Raw genomic sequence first — 18322 nt, 5'->3', positions numbered from 1 at the left:
AATGTAAATGTAAATTAAATGTTTAATTTACATTATTGAAACCCAACCCATTTGTATGAAATATGTTTCTTATTGAAAGGAAATGTTTATGATATCTGATCTGACTTATACAACTGAGGATAAGTGTGCATCAGTGAATATTTGGCATGTTTCCACTATCTGTATAATCTATGGTACACAGGATTTTTATAGCGACATCATCTATATATAACGGAAGACTCCACTGTAAAAAAATTAACAATGAAAACAGAGTAACAGAGCAGCAGGAATGCTACCTTTCCTTATATAGGGCTGGATTGCGCCTTCTGCAGTGAAACCCATGTGAGAGGACTGAGAGAGGAAATCTCCATGAGGTTCCTCCATGTTATTCTGCTGCACAATGTGATAATCTGTAAGACCTGACCCCAAGTTAGGAATCAGCAGGAGGGCAGGGCCACCCTTATAAGGACCTTGCACCTCTGTATTGCCTCCCCAGCATCACTCAACCTATGCAAATTGGTTTCATTGGGCCTAGCTGCTTCAGGGACCCTCTCCTTAAAACAGATCAGAGAGGGCTTTGTAGAAAAGATATAGCCCCAAAGTCTAAAAGCTTTTCCTTGAAAACTCTGCTGGCCCCAGGACAGGCACCAAGTGCATTCCCCCCAGGCCACGCGCCTGGTCTACCCACTGCTTCCCCTGATTGCTAAGTTCTTGTCCTCTTCTCTCTTGTTAGTCTCCAGATCAGTGGAGAGCCTTTCAAGGGGTTTGGGGAGAATGGCATGCTGTCTCAGAGATGGTAGAGCCCCCTCTTGCACATGTGAGGTGGGATATGTATGTATGTGAAGGGTACCCCCATACATGGACTGGGCACACGATGATTCCCCCTTCATAGAATGTTCAACTACAAAGTCATTCCAGTTGCACAGGGACAGAGCAATTAGTTAAGATCCCTGATTAGTCACTGTCTTGTCATGGGCACTAATGCTAATGCCAGATTTTTCAAATTAAGTATCTTTATTAAATAGCTGAACTAAGCTACAACTATACAGCATACACTAATGTTAATTTGTACAGATGGAGAATTTCATATCATTCAGAATACCAGCAGTAATGTAAAAGATTGTGATAGCAGCATAGTAAATTAATTGAATCAGCCATTTAAAAATAACTGTCTTCAGTAAAACTTAATCAATCAAAACCAGTCTGTAATTTAATGAAAAATTCCCTGATGACCTTAGTTATTTTTTGACATAAATAAAACAATGACTGAAGTTCCCAAGTTAGAATCATAGCTATCTGATAAAATGTCAGTTCCGCCTAATGTAGTTCTTCCCCTTTTCTTTGCTATTGAAGTTGACTTATTAATGTCTAGCACTGGCTTCTCTTCTCCCTTTTCCCCCTTCCTCATGCTGCATGGTGTGGGAGTATGTGTGGGAGTGTCACATGCTGCATCTGAGCCTAGACTTTGGAATCTCTCACACCAATCACTGCTACCATTAAGTGGTGAAAGTGTTTGGCTAATGTCTGGAGTGGCTGGAAAGGGAGGGTGCTGCTGCTTAGATGAAGTAGCCATTGTGGGCTCCCTGTTTCAGTCCCACCCTTCGAATCCTTAATCTAGTTGCTGGATCTGATCTCCTGTGATGCTGAGAGCTAGACTGATTGTCAGTTTTGGGGTCTGGAAGAGATTTTCATATATGGCAAAATTGCCAAACTGCAGCTGCCAAACCATCCATCTGGCATCCAGGAGGGCTGGTTTTTTTGGGGGGTTAAGTTACAATTGTTACATCTTTGGAGGGTTCCAGTGCAGTTGGTGGGTTAGAAAGAGTCCAGTCTGAGGTCCTGTAACTCAGTAGTCTGTTTGGTTAATAGTCCTGAGAATGGCATTGCTTCTATGTCTCACGCAGTGTTTGGCTCCACTTATCTTTCCTAGCTCCAGCGTGGAGGAGGGGAATGGGCTGGGACTCTGGCTTCTAGTCAGGATCCCTTGGTAGATTGGAAGGCGACATGGGGACCTGGTCTTCATATGTGCCCTCAGATTGGTAGTACCACAGACATTGGTGCCCACTGAGAACCACACTGGAACAATTGTGCCATGTAGTTTGGGGTGGCTAACCAAGTTAGGTAAAAGGTTTAAATAAAGTTGCCACCTCCACGTTTAACCATACTATGAGCTTTGTATCTCATTGTTTCCATGTCCACATCGAGTCTATATTTCATAGATTTATCGATTTATAAAGCCGGAAGGGACCATTGTGATCATAACAAAGGCCATAGGACTTTCCTAAATTAATTCCTGTTTGAACTAAAGTATATCTTTCAGAAAAACAGACAACCTTGATTTTAAAAATTTCCAGTGATCAAGAATTCACCACAACTCTTTCTAAGTTGTTCCACTAGTTAATTACCCCTTATTATTAGCAATGTATGCCTTATTTCTAATGTGAATCTTTCTAGCTTCTACTTCCAGTGACTGGACCTTGTTTTGCCTTTAGTCTGCTAGTTCAGTGGTCTCCAAACTTTTTTGATCATGCACCCCATCAGTAAAAATTTTTTGAGCACGCAGCCCCTGCCGCGCCGCAGGGCCGGCTCTACCATTTTTGTTGCCCGAAGAAAAAAAAAAGCTGCTTTGGAGACCACTGCGCTAGATTGAAGAGTTTTTTTCCCTATTGTCTATTTTCATGTAAGTAGTTAGAGACTGATGAAGCCACCTCTTCACCTTTTCTTTGTTAAGCTAAATAGATTGAGCTCTTTGAGTCAATGGGTACGTCTTCCCTACCCGCCGGGTAGCAATCGGCGGGTAGCAATCGATCTATCGGGGATCGATTTATTGCGTCTCATCTAGACACGATAAATTGATCCCTGAACGTGCTTCCCGTCGACTCCGGAACTCCACCAGAGCGAGCGGCGGAAGCGGAGTCGACGGGGGAGCTGCGGCCATCTATCCCGCGCCGTGAGGACATGAGGTAAGTCTATCTAAGATACGTCCACTTCAGCTATGCTATTCTCGTAGCTGAAGTTGCGTATCTTAGATCGATCCTCCCCCAGTGTAGACCAGCCCTTTCACTATAAAGCATTGTTTTCCTGTCCTTTTAATGATTCTCGTGGCTCTTGCTGAATCCTCTTCCTCTCCAATTTTTCAACATCATTCTTTAATTGTGGACACCAGAACTATACAATGTATTTCTGTAGTGTTTGCACCAGTGCAAAATATAGAGGAGTTGCATATAAAAATTGATGATTAATATAGATTTTATTTATTTATTTATTTATTTTTACAGTTGCAGGGGACTGGGGTTAGGGCAGCACTGACAGTGTTGCTGCAGGGGGTTCCCTGTGTGGCTGAGGAGCCCAAGACATCTGAGCATAAGTGTGGGAGCGTGTTTGTTGCATGGAGCCAGCTACTGCCCAGCTGAGCATGCCATGTGAGCTCTTCACACTGAGCAAACACAAAGAGCAATTTAAAACTTCCTGGGGCTTTAAAAGAGAGGGGTGCCTACCTGTGTAGCTGGCTGCAGGGCAGTGGAGTTCAAAACGGTGATCAGAGCAGTCTCAGTGGGCATTGTGGGATACCTCCTGAAGGCCACTTAAGGTGACATAAGCAATGCAGTGTCTACACTGACACTGTGTCGCTCTAACTATGTCACCCTAAGCTCTACACCTCTCATTGAGATCGTTTTATTAGGTCAGTGTATCAGGCAAGTTAAAGTGGTGGGAGGAACATTGTAGTGTGCACAGCTCCATAGTTAGGTTGAGGTAAGCTGCCTTATGTCGACTTAACTTTGTAGTGTAGACAAGCCCTAAGTGTGATCAGACATTCTGCAGTATAATTCAGGATTCAGAATTTTTCAAGGTTATATGGCGTTGCACCAATGCCTAAAAATAACTTAATTTGGGAATGACCCTTACTTTTAAAAAATTATCTTACATTAGGTGAATTAGACCTACTCTATTGTTCATTTCTCTTCTTGATTTCTGAATTGGTTTATCCAGATACAGTAATCAAATCTGAGACTGAAAAGAGGTGCTGTCTGTTGTTAGACAGGTATTTTTGTCTTTCTTTTCTAGTGCACCAACCTCTCCTGTTGTCCTTCCTTTCATTTTCCTCTTCCTCCTCTGTAGCCTCTGACCTCTTCTTCTTTGACATGATGACAGGGAAAGAGTGGTAATCTCCTGTCTGAATTCCATCTTCATCATTACCTTAGCCCGACTCTTCCAAGTAATACTACTGTTACCCATCTAGTGTAAAGAGTAGTACTGTTAGTGATCCCCCCCATTAGTAAGCATGACATCCTGACTGATGGGGATAAAAACTGCATAAAGTTGGATTGAGACTGGGCACTAGTTTTATCCTGTTGCCTGAATTGAACCATGGTAGTGTAACTATGTTTATGCTAACAATTGTTTTTTAGAGACGGCATAAAAAGATTAAAACACCAATTATAATAATAATGTTTAAAATTAATTATCATTTACATAGCTAGTGAAAAATGAGATTTGGAAATACAAATAGAACTAGTAATAATTTTAGAATAGTAGTATATTTGAACAATTAATCTCATCATTATTAGTAAAAGTTGTACCAATTTTGTACTTGGTATGTATATTTTAATTATTTTCCCCTCTTCTTTTAACAGTGCTGTAATTCGTCGTTGAAGCCACATATTCAAAACAGTTTATACCATCAAACATTTTATATAGACTGATTCTATGTCTCATAAACTCTCTAAGCACTGTGAATTGAAACTACCAAACTACGTGGAGTTTGCAAGCGACTAACACGTGGGTCAAATGGCATATTTTTCTGATATTTAATAAGAAGCCTTATCAACATTATGATGAACCGGGAGAAGTGGGTTAACCTCAGTCCTTCAGAATTTTCTCAGCTTCAGAAATATGCAGAATGTAAGTACTTATTGTTTGAAATATTCTATGTAATTTCACTATATTAATTCAACATTAAGTCTACTTCAAATTGAAATATAATACAAAAGATTGTCCTGAGGCTGTATGTTGGCATGTTACATTTGTATTCTATGGTGATTAAATTGTATTTATTTTTTAGCTTGAATTAGACTTTGTCCCCAAAGATTTGGTTTCTAAGTAAATTATATTTTTAGCATAGATGGCTTAAAAAGTTTTTTATGAACATATAGGGTTTTCAGTTTGGGAAGATCTACCTATACTAAGTATTCATGGACGGGATATGAAACACCTCTGCCAAAAGGATTGTAGACTATCTGGAAGCCAATTTGCCTGCCATGTGGTGTTAAGCTTACTGTTTCACTTCACACGCATGTAGGATTTGCATGGTGTAAAGAGAGCATGCTCAGCCATCAGTGACACAAGCATCTTGGCTTGTACTATTGCATTTGCCGCTGGTGGATGCAGAGAAATATTGATGGATTTTAAGGAGCGTATCCAGCTCTTTACCAGGAGGACGGTTTCCAGTGTTGAGACACATGAAGATACAGTAGGGATTTGAAAGTGTTGAAAATAGGAATGTGTGCGACTCCTGTTGTTTTCAGTGGGATCTGTTTGCATGCATTAGTGGGAGGACTAGGATTTTATAAAGTAAATTATTTTACCCAGTGTAAGGTTGTTTGGAACAAAAGGATGTTATGTCTTCCCGACTGTTTTGTATCCATAATATAAGTTCTCACATAGTAAAGATAGTTTATTCAAGAGAGTATTGGGTCTGCCAGATATAATCCTTGGTTTGAAACTCTAACCAGGTGAAAGTGTTCTCACTGGATGATGACACTGGTAAGAACATTTTTCAAAGTGTGCTCAAGACTTCTTAATTTAAAATGTATAGCTTTATAAGAAACACTACTTAGACATCAGGTGCAGCTTTTTTCACAGTATCTCACAACTTTGGCTGGGTTTGAACCATTTCACTCAGAATCCAACTACTGAGAATAGTAAAACTAATGTTGAGAAAAGAGAAGGAGATATAAATATTTATGGCAGAACTGGATTACAGGATATGTTTCCAGTGTACCCTAAATCTGAGTCTTATACCAAATACCACTCTCAGAAGGATAAAAATTGTAAAAGAATAGAGCTTTAAACAAGGTGTATGTTTGGGCTTATGGATTTAGCAGTTACTGAAGGAATAAGAATAGGAACACACAAACATTTTGACAGTCTAGATGAGCTGGCAGATGTAATATTGTAACAGTAATAAGGAATGATACAATATGTATATTAAATGCTTTTATTTGCATATTATATGCTTTTATTTCCATGATATATAGTTAGAACTATGCTGACTGACACAGTGAGACTGTTAGGAAATCAGTCAAACAAGTGTCAAATTAATAGTGCCAGAGCTACACACTTTTAGATAGGGTGACCAGATGTCCCGTTTTTAAAGGGACAGTCCTGTTTTGGGGGACTTTTTCTTATATAGGTGCCTATTACCCTCCACCCCCTGTCCCGTTTTTTCACAGTTGCTATCTGGTCACCCTACTTTTAGATCCACAATAATATTTGTAATATGAAATGAAAACACATATTGGATACTGTAATATCTCCACAGGAACTGAGAAAGGGTTAAACAAGCTCCAATTGTTTTTTTCAAACAGCATGTTAAACATTTTTATGAATAACATATTTTTATGAGATGCTATGTATGAAAATTATAAAATATATCAGTGATTCATTTGCCAGCCACAGACTATCACACTGGATTAGCATTTGCTGTTTCTTGCATTTAATTTGATATAGAAGCTTAATTTTCTAAAATCTTAACTACATTATGGTATGTATAATTTTAACTTTTCAGAAAACTCTTAACAGTTATAGTAGTTTATAATTGAGAAAGATAACATTTACAGTTTTTATTTCAGTTAGTTCTGATGTGTATAATTCTCATTTTGGGCCTGAGTCAAAGCCCGTTGAGGTCAATGGATTTTGGATCAAGCCCTTAGTGATTGTTAGGACAGTCAGACCCTTTTACCAATTCTCACTGAGATCAGGCTAATGCTTCTACAGCAAAACAGTGTAAACAGGATTTTTTTTTTTTTTGGACGGGGAACAATACTATAAAATCATGCTTTAGATTATTTTAACTGCAGTCTGTTGGCGTGACTGGCATGGTACACCAAACCCTTTGAGATATTTGGTAGTGTATTACCTGCACCAGGAGATTGAAAGAAACCTTTTTAAGCACTTCAACCTTTCATTTCAATATCAATTTTTTAAAATATAATTGAAAGAAATTTTGACAAATTGAAAAAATCAAAACATTTCATTTCAAAACTGTTGAAACAAAACATTTTGATTTTTTTTAAACCTAAACAATTTGATGAAATTGACACGAATTTGCAGACTATTTCAGTTGACCTGAACAGCCTTTCTCACTGAGAAAAAGTTTTGAATGAAAAATTTCACCCAGATCTAGTTTATAGCTTGATCCTAGCTTTGTTAGAGGTGAGGACTGATAGCCCAGTGAATGTATTCCCTAAATCAAAGGCCCTGCTTCCTCAAGGACTGGGTCTTAGGGACTTTCCCAGTTTCTGATTAGTGTGGATTGAGGGTAAAGGAGAGTATTCACCCAGATTCCTCCTCATTTGCTCACAGTCACAAGAAATGTCACTTAAAGTGCTACCCAGAAGTTGGCAATAAGTGTACATCTCCCAACTACTATGTTTAAATATGATTATAGCGGTCATGTCCTTGGAATCCAACTGAGGATAGGACCTACTTAAGTAGTACATTGGGGCTTGCCGTCATTGCAGTATAGAGGTGGGAATGTGGTATGAGATTTAAAAAATGCTTTCTGTGCTATCTATTGAAACATTTTTTATTGGATGATGTAATACAGGGCCAGAGACTTTCACAGTTTTGAGCTCATCCTTTCCTCACTACAAAAAGAAATAGACTAAGAGTAGCTACAGAAATTCCCAATATGGAGACAACACTTTATTTCCAGTTTAAGATCTTTCCTCCTCCTGGTCTATGTAGAGAGATGTTTGTAGAAGATAATAATTTAGAGATGCTCCCTCATAAGGGACAGTATAATGAACATAGGAATTTGGAGATGCTCCCAACCGCCACCTTCAGGCGGGGCTGGATTTACACCTTACATGCCACTAGGCACAGCATCTTTAGCATCTCCCCTGCCTAGGGGAGATGCCTCATCTCCCCAGTTGACCTTTGTGTTTTCCGTGAAAAATTAAACTCTTAACCAACTTTTAACTTTTAGGCGCCCTAGATTGTTGGTGCCCCTAGACATGTGCCTACTGTGCCTAATTGGAAATCTGGCCCTGCCTTCAGGGCACACCGCATGGCTGTGTATAGCAGTTTGCCAGAGATGCTCTCCAGTTTGTTTTGATAAAGTTTTATTCCTTTCTCATTCACTGGTTCCTTATTTAATGAACCCCAAGATTATTACATGGTGTCAGAAGTGCTGAATGAGAAGGAAACTGCAGTCATTTTGAAATTAGCGCCTGTGTTTGCAACGGAAAGCAGAGACAAAAAGGCACCAGAGAATCATATGGAGTGCTAGGCACAGAGGCTTTTGCATGTATATGGTGAGCGCAATAGTAGCTTGATTAGCTTAAGAAGGTGGGAAAAAGCCATAAATGGATGTGTTGCAACCTCTATCCAGTCTGCAATTGTCAAGCAATGTTGCAGAAAACTGGAAAAAATTCAGACAGAGATCTGAATTGTATTTAACAGCCACAGGGGCAGAGGAGAAAAATGATTAAGTGAAATCATTAGTCTTTTTGCATGTTGTTGGGGAGCAAGCATTGGATGTTTATAACAAGTTTCAGTTTGAAGAAGGTGAAAGCATGAAGTTAAGTAAAATACTGACTACATTTGAGGAATATTGCATGCCAAAAAGGAATGAAACTTTTGAGAGACACATTTTTTACATGCATGCAAAAAACTAATGACACCATAGAGCAATATGTCGCAGAATTAAGGAAACTCAGTAAAACCTGGGACTTTGGTGAGCTGATTGAGTCTCTGGTCAAAGACAGAATCATTTGTGGTTTTAAAGGAAATGTGTTAAGAGAGAGACTATTTCATGAAGGAGACTTAATTTTAGAAAAAGCTCTCCAAATATGCAGGGCAGCAGAAACTGAAAGCACAAGCCAATGAGCTGAATTCACTGAGAACAAAAGAATATAGTCAGAATAGATCAAATCAAAGAGTGGAACCACTTGCTATGAAAAGCACTGCTGGGGGAAGACAGGGTACAGATGGTCATGTGGAAGGTGTGGATCACAGTATGGCCCCAGACAGTGTGTTGCCTTTGGGACACTCTGGCATAAATGTGGGGGAAATAATCATTTTGCTAAATGCTGCAGATCCCAAATGCAGAAAAGTCAAGTCTATTCAGTTAAAGACAATCTGGTTGAGGAGTTTTTCATAGACATACTGGGATCTAGCAAGACTGATGGGAGGGACTGGATACTGCCTATGACTGTGACTGGAACAATTATTCCACTGAAACTGGACACAGGAGCTCAGCTTAATATTCTGTCTGAATAAGATTATGAGAGCCTGAAAATAAGACCGAAACTGGAACCTACAAAAATAAAAGAACTGGTTATTTTGGAACAAATATACCAGTGAAGGGGAGGTATAAAAAAGAACATTTCAAACTACCAACCAGAGAAGAGATTATGGCTCAATTTGCAAATGCTCAATATTTCAGTAATTTGGATGCATCCTCAGGTTTTCAGCAGCTAAAATTAACTGACGAAAGCTCAAAGCTATGTACATTTAATATCCCATTTGGAAGATGCAGATTCTTACACTTATCCTTTGGCATAGCTTTAGTACCAGAAGTGTACCACAAAACCATACATATGATCTATGAACGTATTAATGGTGTTGACAACTCAAGGGATGACATCATTATCTGGGGCTCAACGAAAAAGGAGCATGATCGTAGACTTTGGGAAGTCCAGGATATAACTAGAGCTACAAACCTCAAACTAAATAGGGAGAAATGTGTTTTAGGGATTACAGAACTGACTTTTGTTGGGGACATTATTTCCAGTGAAGGTGTAAAACCTGACAAGAGGAAGATTTTAGCCATTGAAATGATGCCATGTCCCCAGTCAAAGAAAAATGTCCAGCAGTTCCTGGGAATGGTTAATTATCTTGGAAAACTCATACCTAAGGCTATGTTTTAGTCATGGGGATTTTTAGTAAAAGTCATGGACAGGTCATGGGCAGTAAACAAAAATTCACGGCATGTGACCAGTCCATGACTTATACTATATACCCCACACTAAATCTTTGGGGGGGGGAACAGCCCAGGGGACGCCATGGATGTTCTGGGGGTTGGTGTGGCCCAGGGGTGCTGCAGGTGCTCTGGGGAGGGTGTTGGCGGGACTGGCAGGCCCCCTACCTGGCTCCTCGTGGCTCCCCCCGGCGGAGACGCAGACCCCCCCTAGGTGGAGGCGCGGCCAGATGGCTCTGTGCGCTGCCTCTGCCCCAAGCACCAGCTCCGCAGCTTCCACTGACAGGGAACCATGGCTAATGGGAGCTGAAGAGGCGGTGCCTGCGGGCAGAGGCAGCGTGTGGAGCTGAGGGAGGGACAGATGGAGTGGGATCTGAGTTACTACAGAGAATTCTTTCCTGGGTGTCTGGCTGGTGAGTCTTGCCCACATGCTCAGCGTTCACATCTCCAGGTGAGATTCTGTGGCCTGCGTTTTGCAGGAGGTCAGACTAGAAGATCACAATGGTCCCTTCTGACCTTAAAGTCTGAGTCTATGAGATGCAAGCTTATGCAGGTGTAATTGTAAAGTCAATTCTCTTAGCTAACAGGAAACTGCAACAAATAAGAGATGAAACAGAGAAAGATGAATCGTTGGGAATCCTTAAAGAAGTGATAATTAAACTGAAGAAATAAGTAGTTGCTGTCCAAGTATAAGAGACTATTGGAACTGCAGACATGAACTTACTGTGATAGATTGAGTGATTTTTCAAGGGCAGTAAGGTTGTAATTCCAATGAGCCTCCGAAAATAAATGTTACAGAAGATCCATGAGGGTCATTTACAAATAGAGAAGTGCAAACAACGAGCACGATATATGCTGTATTGGCCGCGGATTGATCACAGCACTGCTAATGTGGTAGGAAACTGCTTTTCCTGCTTGAAATACAAACCATGCCAACAGGCAGAGTCACTGAGACCTCATCCAGTTCCACAACGGCCATATGAGGCACTGATTTATTTACCTGGCCATCAAAGGATTATTTAATAGTCCTAGATTATTATTATTATTTGTATCCAGAATTTGCACACTGCACAATATTAATAGTAAGTCAGTGATCACCAGCATGAAGGCAATCTTCTCCAGACATGGAATTTCAGATGAAGTCTTTAGCGATAATGGGCTGCAATTTTCCAGTGCAGATTTTAGGCAATTTGGCATAGATTGAGATTTTTTATCACAAAAGATCAAGTCCAAATTACTCCCAATCAAAAGGAATTGTGGAAAGGTCTATACGGACAATAAAGAACCTTATGAAAAAGACTTTTGACGATGGGAGTGATCTGTATAAAGCGTAACTTGTTTACCGAAGTACACCCTAGGAGAATGGATTTTTTCCAGCTCTGCTGTTAATGGGGAAAAAGGATCAGATCTTATTTAACAAGCACTGATATCTTGCTGAAATCTCATAACAATGAAAACATACAGAAGATGAAAATCAGAAGTAGAAGCAGAAATATTATTTTGACAAAAGGGCCCGTGATCTCCCATCTCTTAACCCAGGTGATGGAGTGTGTCTGAGGAATCACACCTCTAATACTTTGGGCCAAAGAGGTACCATTAAAGAACAGCTGCCTCCAAGATCTAATGTACTCTAGACAGACTAGGGAGACACATTTCAGTATAATCAAAGGGATTTACAACTAATCCCAGAAAATTCCAACACTTTGACTCTGGCATTTCCCATCTGACTGATCCTTTATCATTGAGGCACAAAGGAGAAACTATCAAGGAACAAGAGAGCCACTCAAGTGCCAGTGAAAGGCTAATACTGAGAAGATCAGAGTGGGAGATTGAGTCTTTTAGGATGTTTAGAGACTTGCTAACCTGCCTGGAGAAGGGGTATTTGAGGAAAGTGAGTGGTAAAGACTCACTCGAGAGTGATTTGCTGGTAACCTCTCCTCTCTAGGTAGTTGACAGATTGGGTTTATGGAAATGTACTACATGGGTTGAGAATTGTTATTAAATAGTTGTTAGCTGTTTATATATATATATATATATATATATATATATATATATATATATATATATATATATATATATATATATAGATAGATAAGTTAATTTGTTTTTCTTTAAGAGGGAGGATGTAGAAATATGTTTGTAGATTATAATTTAGAGATGTTCCCTCATAAGGACAGTATTATGAACATAGGAATTTGGAGATGTGCCCTGAAGGCAGGCGCTGGGGACACCCCATGGCAGAGTTCACCAGAGACGCTCTCCAGTTTGTTTTATTAAAGTTTTATTCTTTCTCATTCAGTAGTTTGTTATTTAATGAACCCCAAGATCATTACAGTCTCCATTTTTAATTAATTTTCTGCTTAAAGGCCAATTTGTTCATTTAAAGAGAAGAAAAGTGAATTTGTGGAAATGAAAGTACATTTTAGTTCAGATTTGGCTCTTCAGTATCTAATGACTTTTAAAAAATAATAATTGTTCCAGATTATAGTTATTCTTTTATCTCCTCTAAAGAGAGGAGTTAAATGATCAAGTTAAATTATCATAGCTGCTACTCTTATGAAGAAGAGGTAGTGCAAGTTTGGGGGGGCTTGTCCTTTAGTGGTTTTAGAACACTGAAGATGATAAAATAAAAATAAAATAAACTACTCTTTGAATACATTATGATTATGAAAATAAAGTAGATGCCAAATCCTGAAAAGCAAAGCATAGAGAAATGCATACAAGTTATAACTCATGGAGTAGAAGAGAAAGATATACCTCTTCCTATTGGACCTCCACCAGTGATCACCTCTTTGCCCCTGTCTTTGTTCTCTCTGTTCCTGAACCTTTTACTGTTTGTTTCTTAGTCCAACTGAGTGACTGATGCAATTCCTGTTAAAATCAAGGGCAGTGTTTCCATTGACTAAAAGAGGAGTTTGGATCAGGTCTGTATTCTTGAAACTGCAAGGTCTGCACATGAAAAGCTCTTATTGAAGTCGGTGGGTAGTCTGTGTGCAGGGTCAGGCCCCTAGTCCAAAAGGAGAGACCTTGCCTCCTTGAGTGTTTGTAAAGTGCCAGGTGCATGCGTGATGCTATATTATTAATAACAATAGCAGCCTGGATGGTTAGGGTAGTGAGAAATGTGGGTGAAGCTGGGTGATGTAACTCTCTCCACTGTGATCACATCACTATGTGCAGGACTAGTTTGGGGAGGGTCAATGCTCAATGGGACATCTCATTTTCAGATGGGGAAACTAGGGCTCCCATTGACATCAATGGGAGATTTGACATTGATTTAATCATCCTAAAATATGGCCCTTTGTTTAATTCCAGAAGCAGGATTAGAAAACAGTGCCTGGCTCTTAGGCTGATCTTGCTCTCCTGAATCATGCAGCATGCCATGCTCCTGAGCTGCTTTCTTTGTGACCAAAGGGCATAGTGGTTGCTCCAGCTGGGAGGGAGCTTGCTACCACCCTAGTGCCATCAGTGGCAGCTGAGTCAGTGCTGCAAATTGATTTAGCAGTACTAAAAATAGCAAAGCCACAGGTCCTCAAATCCCAGCCCTGAATGGCTGTAGTGGGGGAGTATGAATAACCTATAATCTTTAGGGAAAATCACAGTGACAAACTTTTAGTCCTGGAAATTGGTTTTCATAAATTTATATTTTCAAGGATATCTTTGCCAGGAACACTTTTAGAAACTTCCTTAAAAAAACAAAAACAAAAAAGAGAGAGGAAACGAGCGCTGATATTTCTAGCTCTTCCGGATCAGGGGTTCTCTGGTTGTGAGATTCACAGGCCTTAAATGCTGGCATTGTTTCTTACTGTGTCTCAGGGTATGTCTACACTGCGATAACACACTCGGGCTCGCAGAGCTCAGGCTGTGGGGCTATCAAATTTACAGTCTAGATGTTCATGCTCAGGCTGGAGCCTGTGTGCTGGGACCCTCCTTCCTGAGGCCAAGCTATAGCCCAAGCCCATATGCGTACACTGCAATTTTATAGCCCCAACAGCCAAAACCCGCGAGCCTGATCCAGCTAAGCCGGGCCAGCCGCAAGTGTTTTATTGCAGAATAGACATATCTTCAGAATCCTGAAGGACAAAAGGTGTTTCCTCTCCCTCGTTGAGGCTTGATCCATTAGAGCAATGGACTCTTCCCATATTCTAGACTGAGAGGGAATTCTGTCTGAACAGATGTGCTAAGAGAAAACCCAGAGAGACCTCTAGGACTTTGCCTAATACTGCAGCCAGGGTGTTGCAGCATCAAGTGATACTACCTTTGAAGATAAATTACTTTGGCTAGTTAAAAAAAACAAAACCTAACCAACAGCTTAATAAAATTCTAGAAAACATTATTTGAGAACTAATTATGCCTCTGACATGTTTTTTGCATTTATTTTCTCATTATCTACTTTTTTCCTATGGACATTTGCATGAAAGCAGACAAAATCTTTCATTTCTTTCGAGTTCATCTGTTCCTGTTGCTCATTCCCTACATGGACGATACAGGGGGATAAATATAACTGATTTCTGTGGAATTGATTATGCTGACACAAACAAAGAATTATAACTTCAGTTCAACAAGTTGAGAGGAAACGAACAAAAAATCCTGGAATTGTGTAATTATGGCAGAATATCAGCTTTAATTTTTTTTTAAAGTTGTGAGCCCTCTTGGTTTTGAAAAAATGCTTGAAAATGTATCCCACCCAAGTGTAACCAATACAGTCCTGTCTTCCCGAGTCAGCACACAATCTGAAACAATAGCTCTGAGAAGCAGGAACTGCCTTATTTGGCTCTATCAGATGTTCACTACAGGATCCACTGGCTGGAGGGCCCATCAAAATCACCCTAGTAGAAGAACGTGTGTGTGATTGTCTGAAGAAAGACACTGCACAGTGGTATACAATGTATTGCTTAGTAAAGCAATTTGGAATATACTGGAAGAATATACTGCCATTAAATGACAATATTGTATGATATAGTACTGTTTTATATGGTTAACAAAATAATACGTTTCGTTTTTGCTTAAAGGTCAGATCACTTCATATGAAACCTTGAATATATTGAAACCGAATGTTTCAAAACTATTTGTTGCTTGATAAAGGTGCCATATCTTGGATTGAATGTAATTGTGATGGTAGCTGTTGATAATGGATTTACTTTGAAAAATGCAATACGTCAGGATGCACTAACTGGCCTATTCAGAGATAATGTGATTTCACCCAGAAAGACATATTGAATAGCCTTGGAATTCTGAGACTTTGCTTGTCTGTTGAAATTAAAAATATTCTTTTTTATTAATTGAATACTATATGAATTTGATAGAGTGGACAACTCCTGCCTTTAGTTTCTCTTTTATATCAATGGGTCTTCACAGTGGTAAGGGCAGAATTTAGCTTCCTTGCTTTTATCAGAATATTAGTTAATAGCTAATATTTTTGGCATATCGGTGTTGTCATCGTTGCTTGGAAGGAAGCACCATGTATCCTTAAGTAAAGGAAACTCGAATGAAGGGAAAACAGTAGTTATAGTTTGGAGCGTGACCAGAGGAGGATAGGGACTTTAGTACATGATTTAAGTTAACCATGTGCTTAAGTGCTTCCCTGTATAGAGGCCAGTATTTGAAAAATGAGAGGGCTGGGAAGCATCCAAATTGCTGGTAAATTATTTAAATGACACTAATGAGGATGAGAGAGGATTGAATAGGTAAGGAAAGGGGTCAGTGCATTAGGGATCAGGATGTAGGTCAGAGCGGTCAGAGTGGGTGGAGCAGGTATGTAGCTTGAGGAATAAAGCCAAAGGTCAGTACCAGATGACCTGGTATCTACCGATTTACCAGAGCCAGGAATCAAAGCTGGGTTAGATACCAGATGCCAGAGCCAAGGGTCAAGCCAGAGTCGGAAGTCAGAGCCAGGACTATTAACTGATGACTGAAGCAAGATGTAAGGGCAGGAACTGGAGGAGAGGCAAGGAGCAAGCACAGAGCAGGAGCATGGTGAGATCAGGAGTGAAGGCCGGGTTGAGACAGGAGCAGAGCAGGAACAGTGTTGGGTGTAGGAAACAGGCAGAAGCAGAGTCCAATGCAAGAGGAAATCACCTGGCTGCTCAGACAAGTTCCTGTCTCTCCTTCTGGCTTAAATAGTGAGGTTGGGCCAATTGGTGGAGCCAGTTCCTGTGGGTGTTGCCTTGGCTCAGGTTGTTGTCCTACTAGTTTCTTGGTCCACCAGGTTTTACCAGACATTAGATGGAGGCCAGGATGTGATGGCTGTCTAGGAACTTTCAGGCCTGGGTTCAAGACCTGGGACATCACAGGAAACAAAGACCAGAGCAGTTAAGGGAGTTAAAATATCTGTGCTTGATTCACCACTGCATTAGTCCAGTTTTATGCCAGTGGTTGCAAATAGATATTGGAGGTGCAATCATGAGCCTCAATGAGGGAAGAAAAACGTTGCTGTTTTGTAAGAAAAATGGAAGAGCTGGAGGAGGAAAGGGGAAGTGTGTACTAGAGCAGTGGTGCCCAACCTTACTACACAGGAGGGCCATGTAAACCTAAGCACAACCTTGTGTGGAACAAACAGGTTCTACATATTTTAATAAGATTTAAAGTCACCTGTATCGATTTATATTTTAAGTTCAGCTTGCTTTGTGTGTTTTTAAATAGAAACAACCTATGTACAGTATTGTCTATTTAAAAACAAATAAAGAATTCAGTTCATAAAACGTGTATCAGAATGATAGAAAACAGGGGAAAAAACATATATGAATCTGCTGTTAGTATATTGTGGTGAAGCAGCCTGAGGGCCTTTGAAATGCTCTGGTGGACTGTGTACCGGCCATAGATTGGGCTTTCCTGTACTGGAGGAAGTCACTATGGTCCTGGGAGTTTCTCCAAAGATCTTTAACAGTAAGGGAGCAGAGGCCAAGGAAGTGGATTGAAGTATGAGCCATGATTCATGGGATGAATTGAGTGGTAAGAAAGCAAATAAAAAAATACATACTAAATTAAATAAGAAAAAACAAAGGGAAAAAAGACCAAAAGGAAAGATATATATATTCAGAAAATATGAAAATGTCTTCATATTGAATTTCAGAACATGTTTTTAAAAGGGTTTGCAGACCAAGACCCATGGGTGCCTGGTAAACTTACAGCTCCCATATTAAATTAGTTACTGGAGAGGACAGGAAGCTGAGAGAGATCAGACCTCAGAATGGAATGAATTTAGAAAAAAATCAGAATAGTGTTAGAATAGGTTTATAGAGAAAAGAGCAGTGGAGGCGATCCAGAAAGGTAGCTTAGCTAACGCTTATAACACTTAATTCAGAAATTTTTGCTTTTAATGAACATTTGTATACAATGAATAGTAAACATTTTGTATGAAACAGAATAACTGTGACAAAGAGGGGGATCAGATGAAAGGAATCCAAATGACCTCTACTGAACAGAAGAGAACTGTAGAGATAGAGTAAACTTTCTCTTCCACTGATGATGAAACTGCTCTACAAGAGCTATTGCATTTTCTGTGGAAGTCTCCTGTAAAGATTCTGCAAGTGTATAAAAGAAATTTCATACTGAAAAGCTGTTAACTAAGTAAGGCAATCAACATTATTTTAATTAGCAATTAGCTAGTAGTTGTGGTAAAAGAATGATGACTTGCTTCTAACTTCATTGGTTTATCATAAATTTAAAGCCATGGTGCCTACCCTATGAATTTTGCATGAAGCTAGACTTGCTAAATCGTGTCATGTTGCTGCTTAAATCCAGGCTCAATACTTCATCTTCTAATCTGCAGAAATGGTCAAGCAGATGCTTTTTCACACAATAAAACATGGCATTACCAAACAGGATTGCAATCACATTGCTATGCCTTTTTAAATAATAAATGCTTTAAAATAATGTTGCAGTTTTGATATAGACCCTTAAAAGAATGGCATTTGTAATAAGTTGTCACTTCTTCCCTAATGCACTCAAATACTTTCCAACCAATTCATATAGGCCCTAATTAAGCAAAACAGTTAAGCACATGATTAAAATTAAGCACTTTTTGAAGTGTTTTGTTGAATATGGATGGTCGTAAATATGTGCTTTAAAGATAAACATGCACTTATGTTCTTTTCTGAATTGGTATCAAAGTCTCTATCAAGGACTTTCAGAGTAGTAGTT

The 18322-nt window shown here is 39.6% G+C and overlaps 1 protein-coding gene across 6 annotated transcripts in view; it reads left to right on the top strand.

Moving 5' to 3' along the window:
• Positions 1 to 18322, top strand: part of DGKB (diacylglycerol kinase beta) — a 525201-nt gene that overhangs the window by 51235 nt on the left and 455644 nt on the right. For all 6 annotated transcript variants that reach the window (XM_065583181.1, XM_065583182.1, XM_042856642.2 and 3 more), the window contains exon 2: positions 4614 to 4881. In XM_065583181.1, coding sequence (XP_065439253.1) covers positions 4812 to 4881 — 70 coding nt within the window. In that variant the 5' untranslated portion in view covers positions 4614 to 4811. The remainder of the gene's footprint in view (positions 1 to 4613; positions 4882 to 18322) is intronic.

The sequence above is a fragment of the Chrysemys picta genome, chromosome 2, assembly GCF_011386835.1.
Source record: "Chrysemys picta bellii isolate R12L10 chromosome 2, ASM1138683v2, whole genome shotgun sequence".
Lineage (NCBI taxonomy): Eukaryota > Metazoa > Chordata > Testudines > Emydidae > Chrysemys > Chrysemys picta.
Note: the sequence above shows the minus strand (reverse complement) of the source record. Positions and strands in the feature narration are given on the sequence as shown.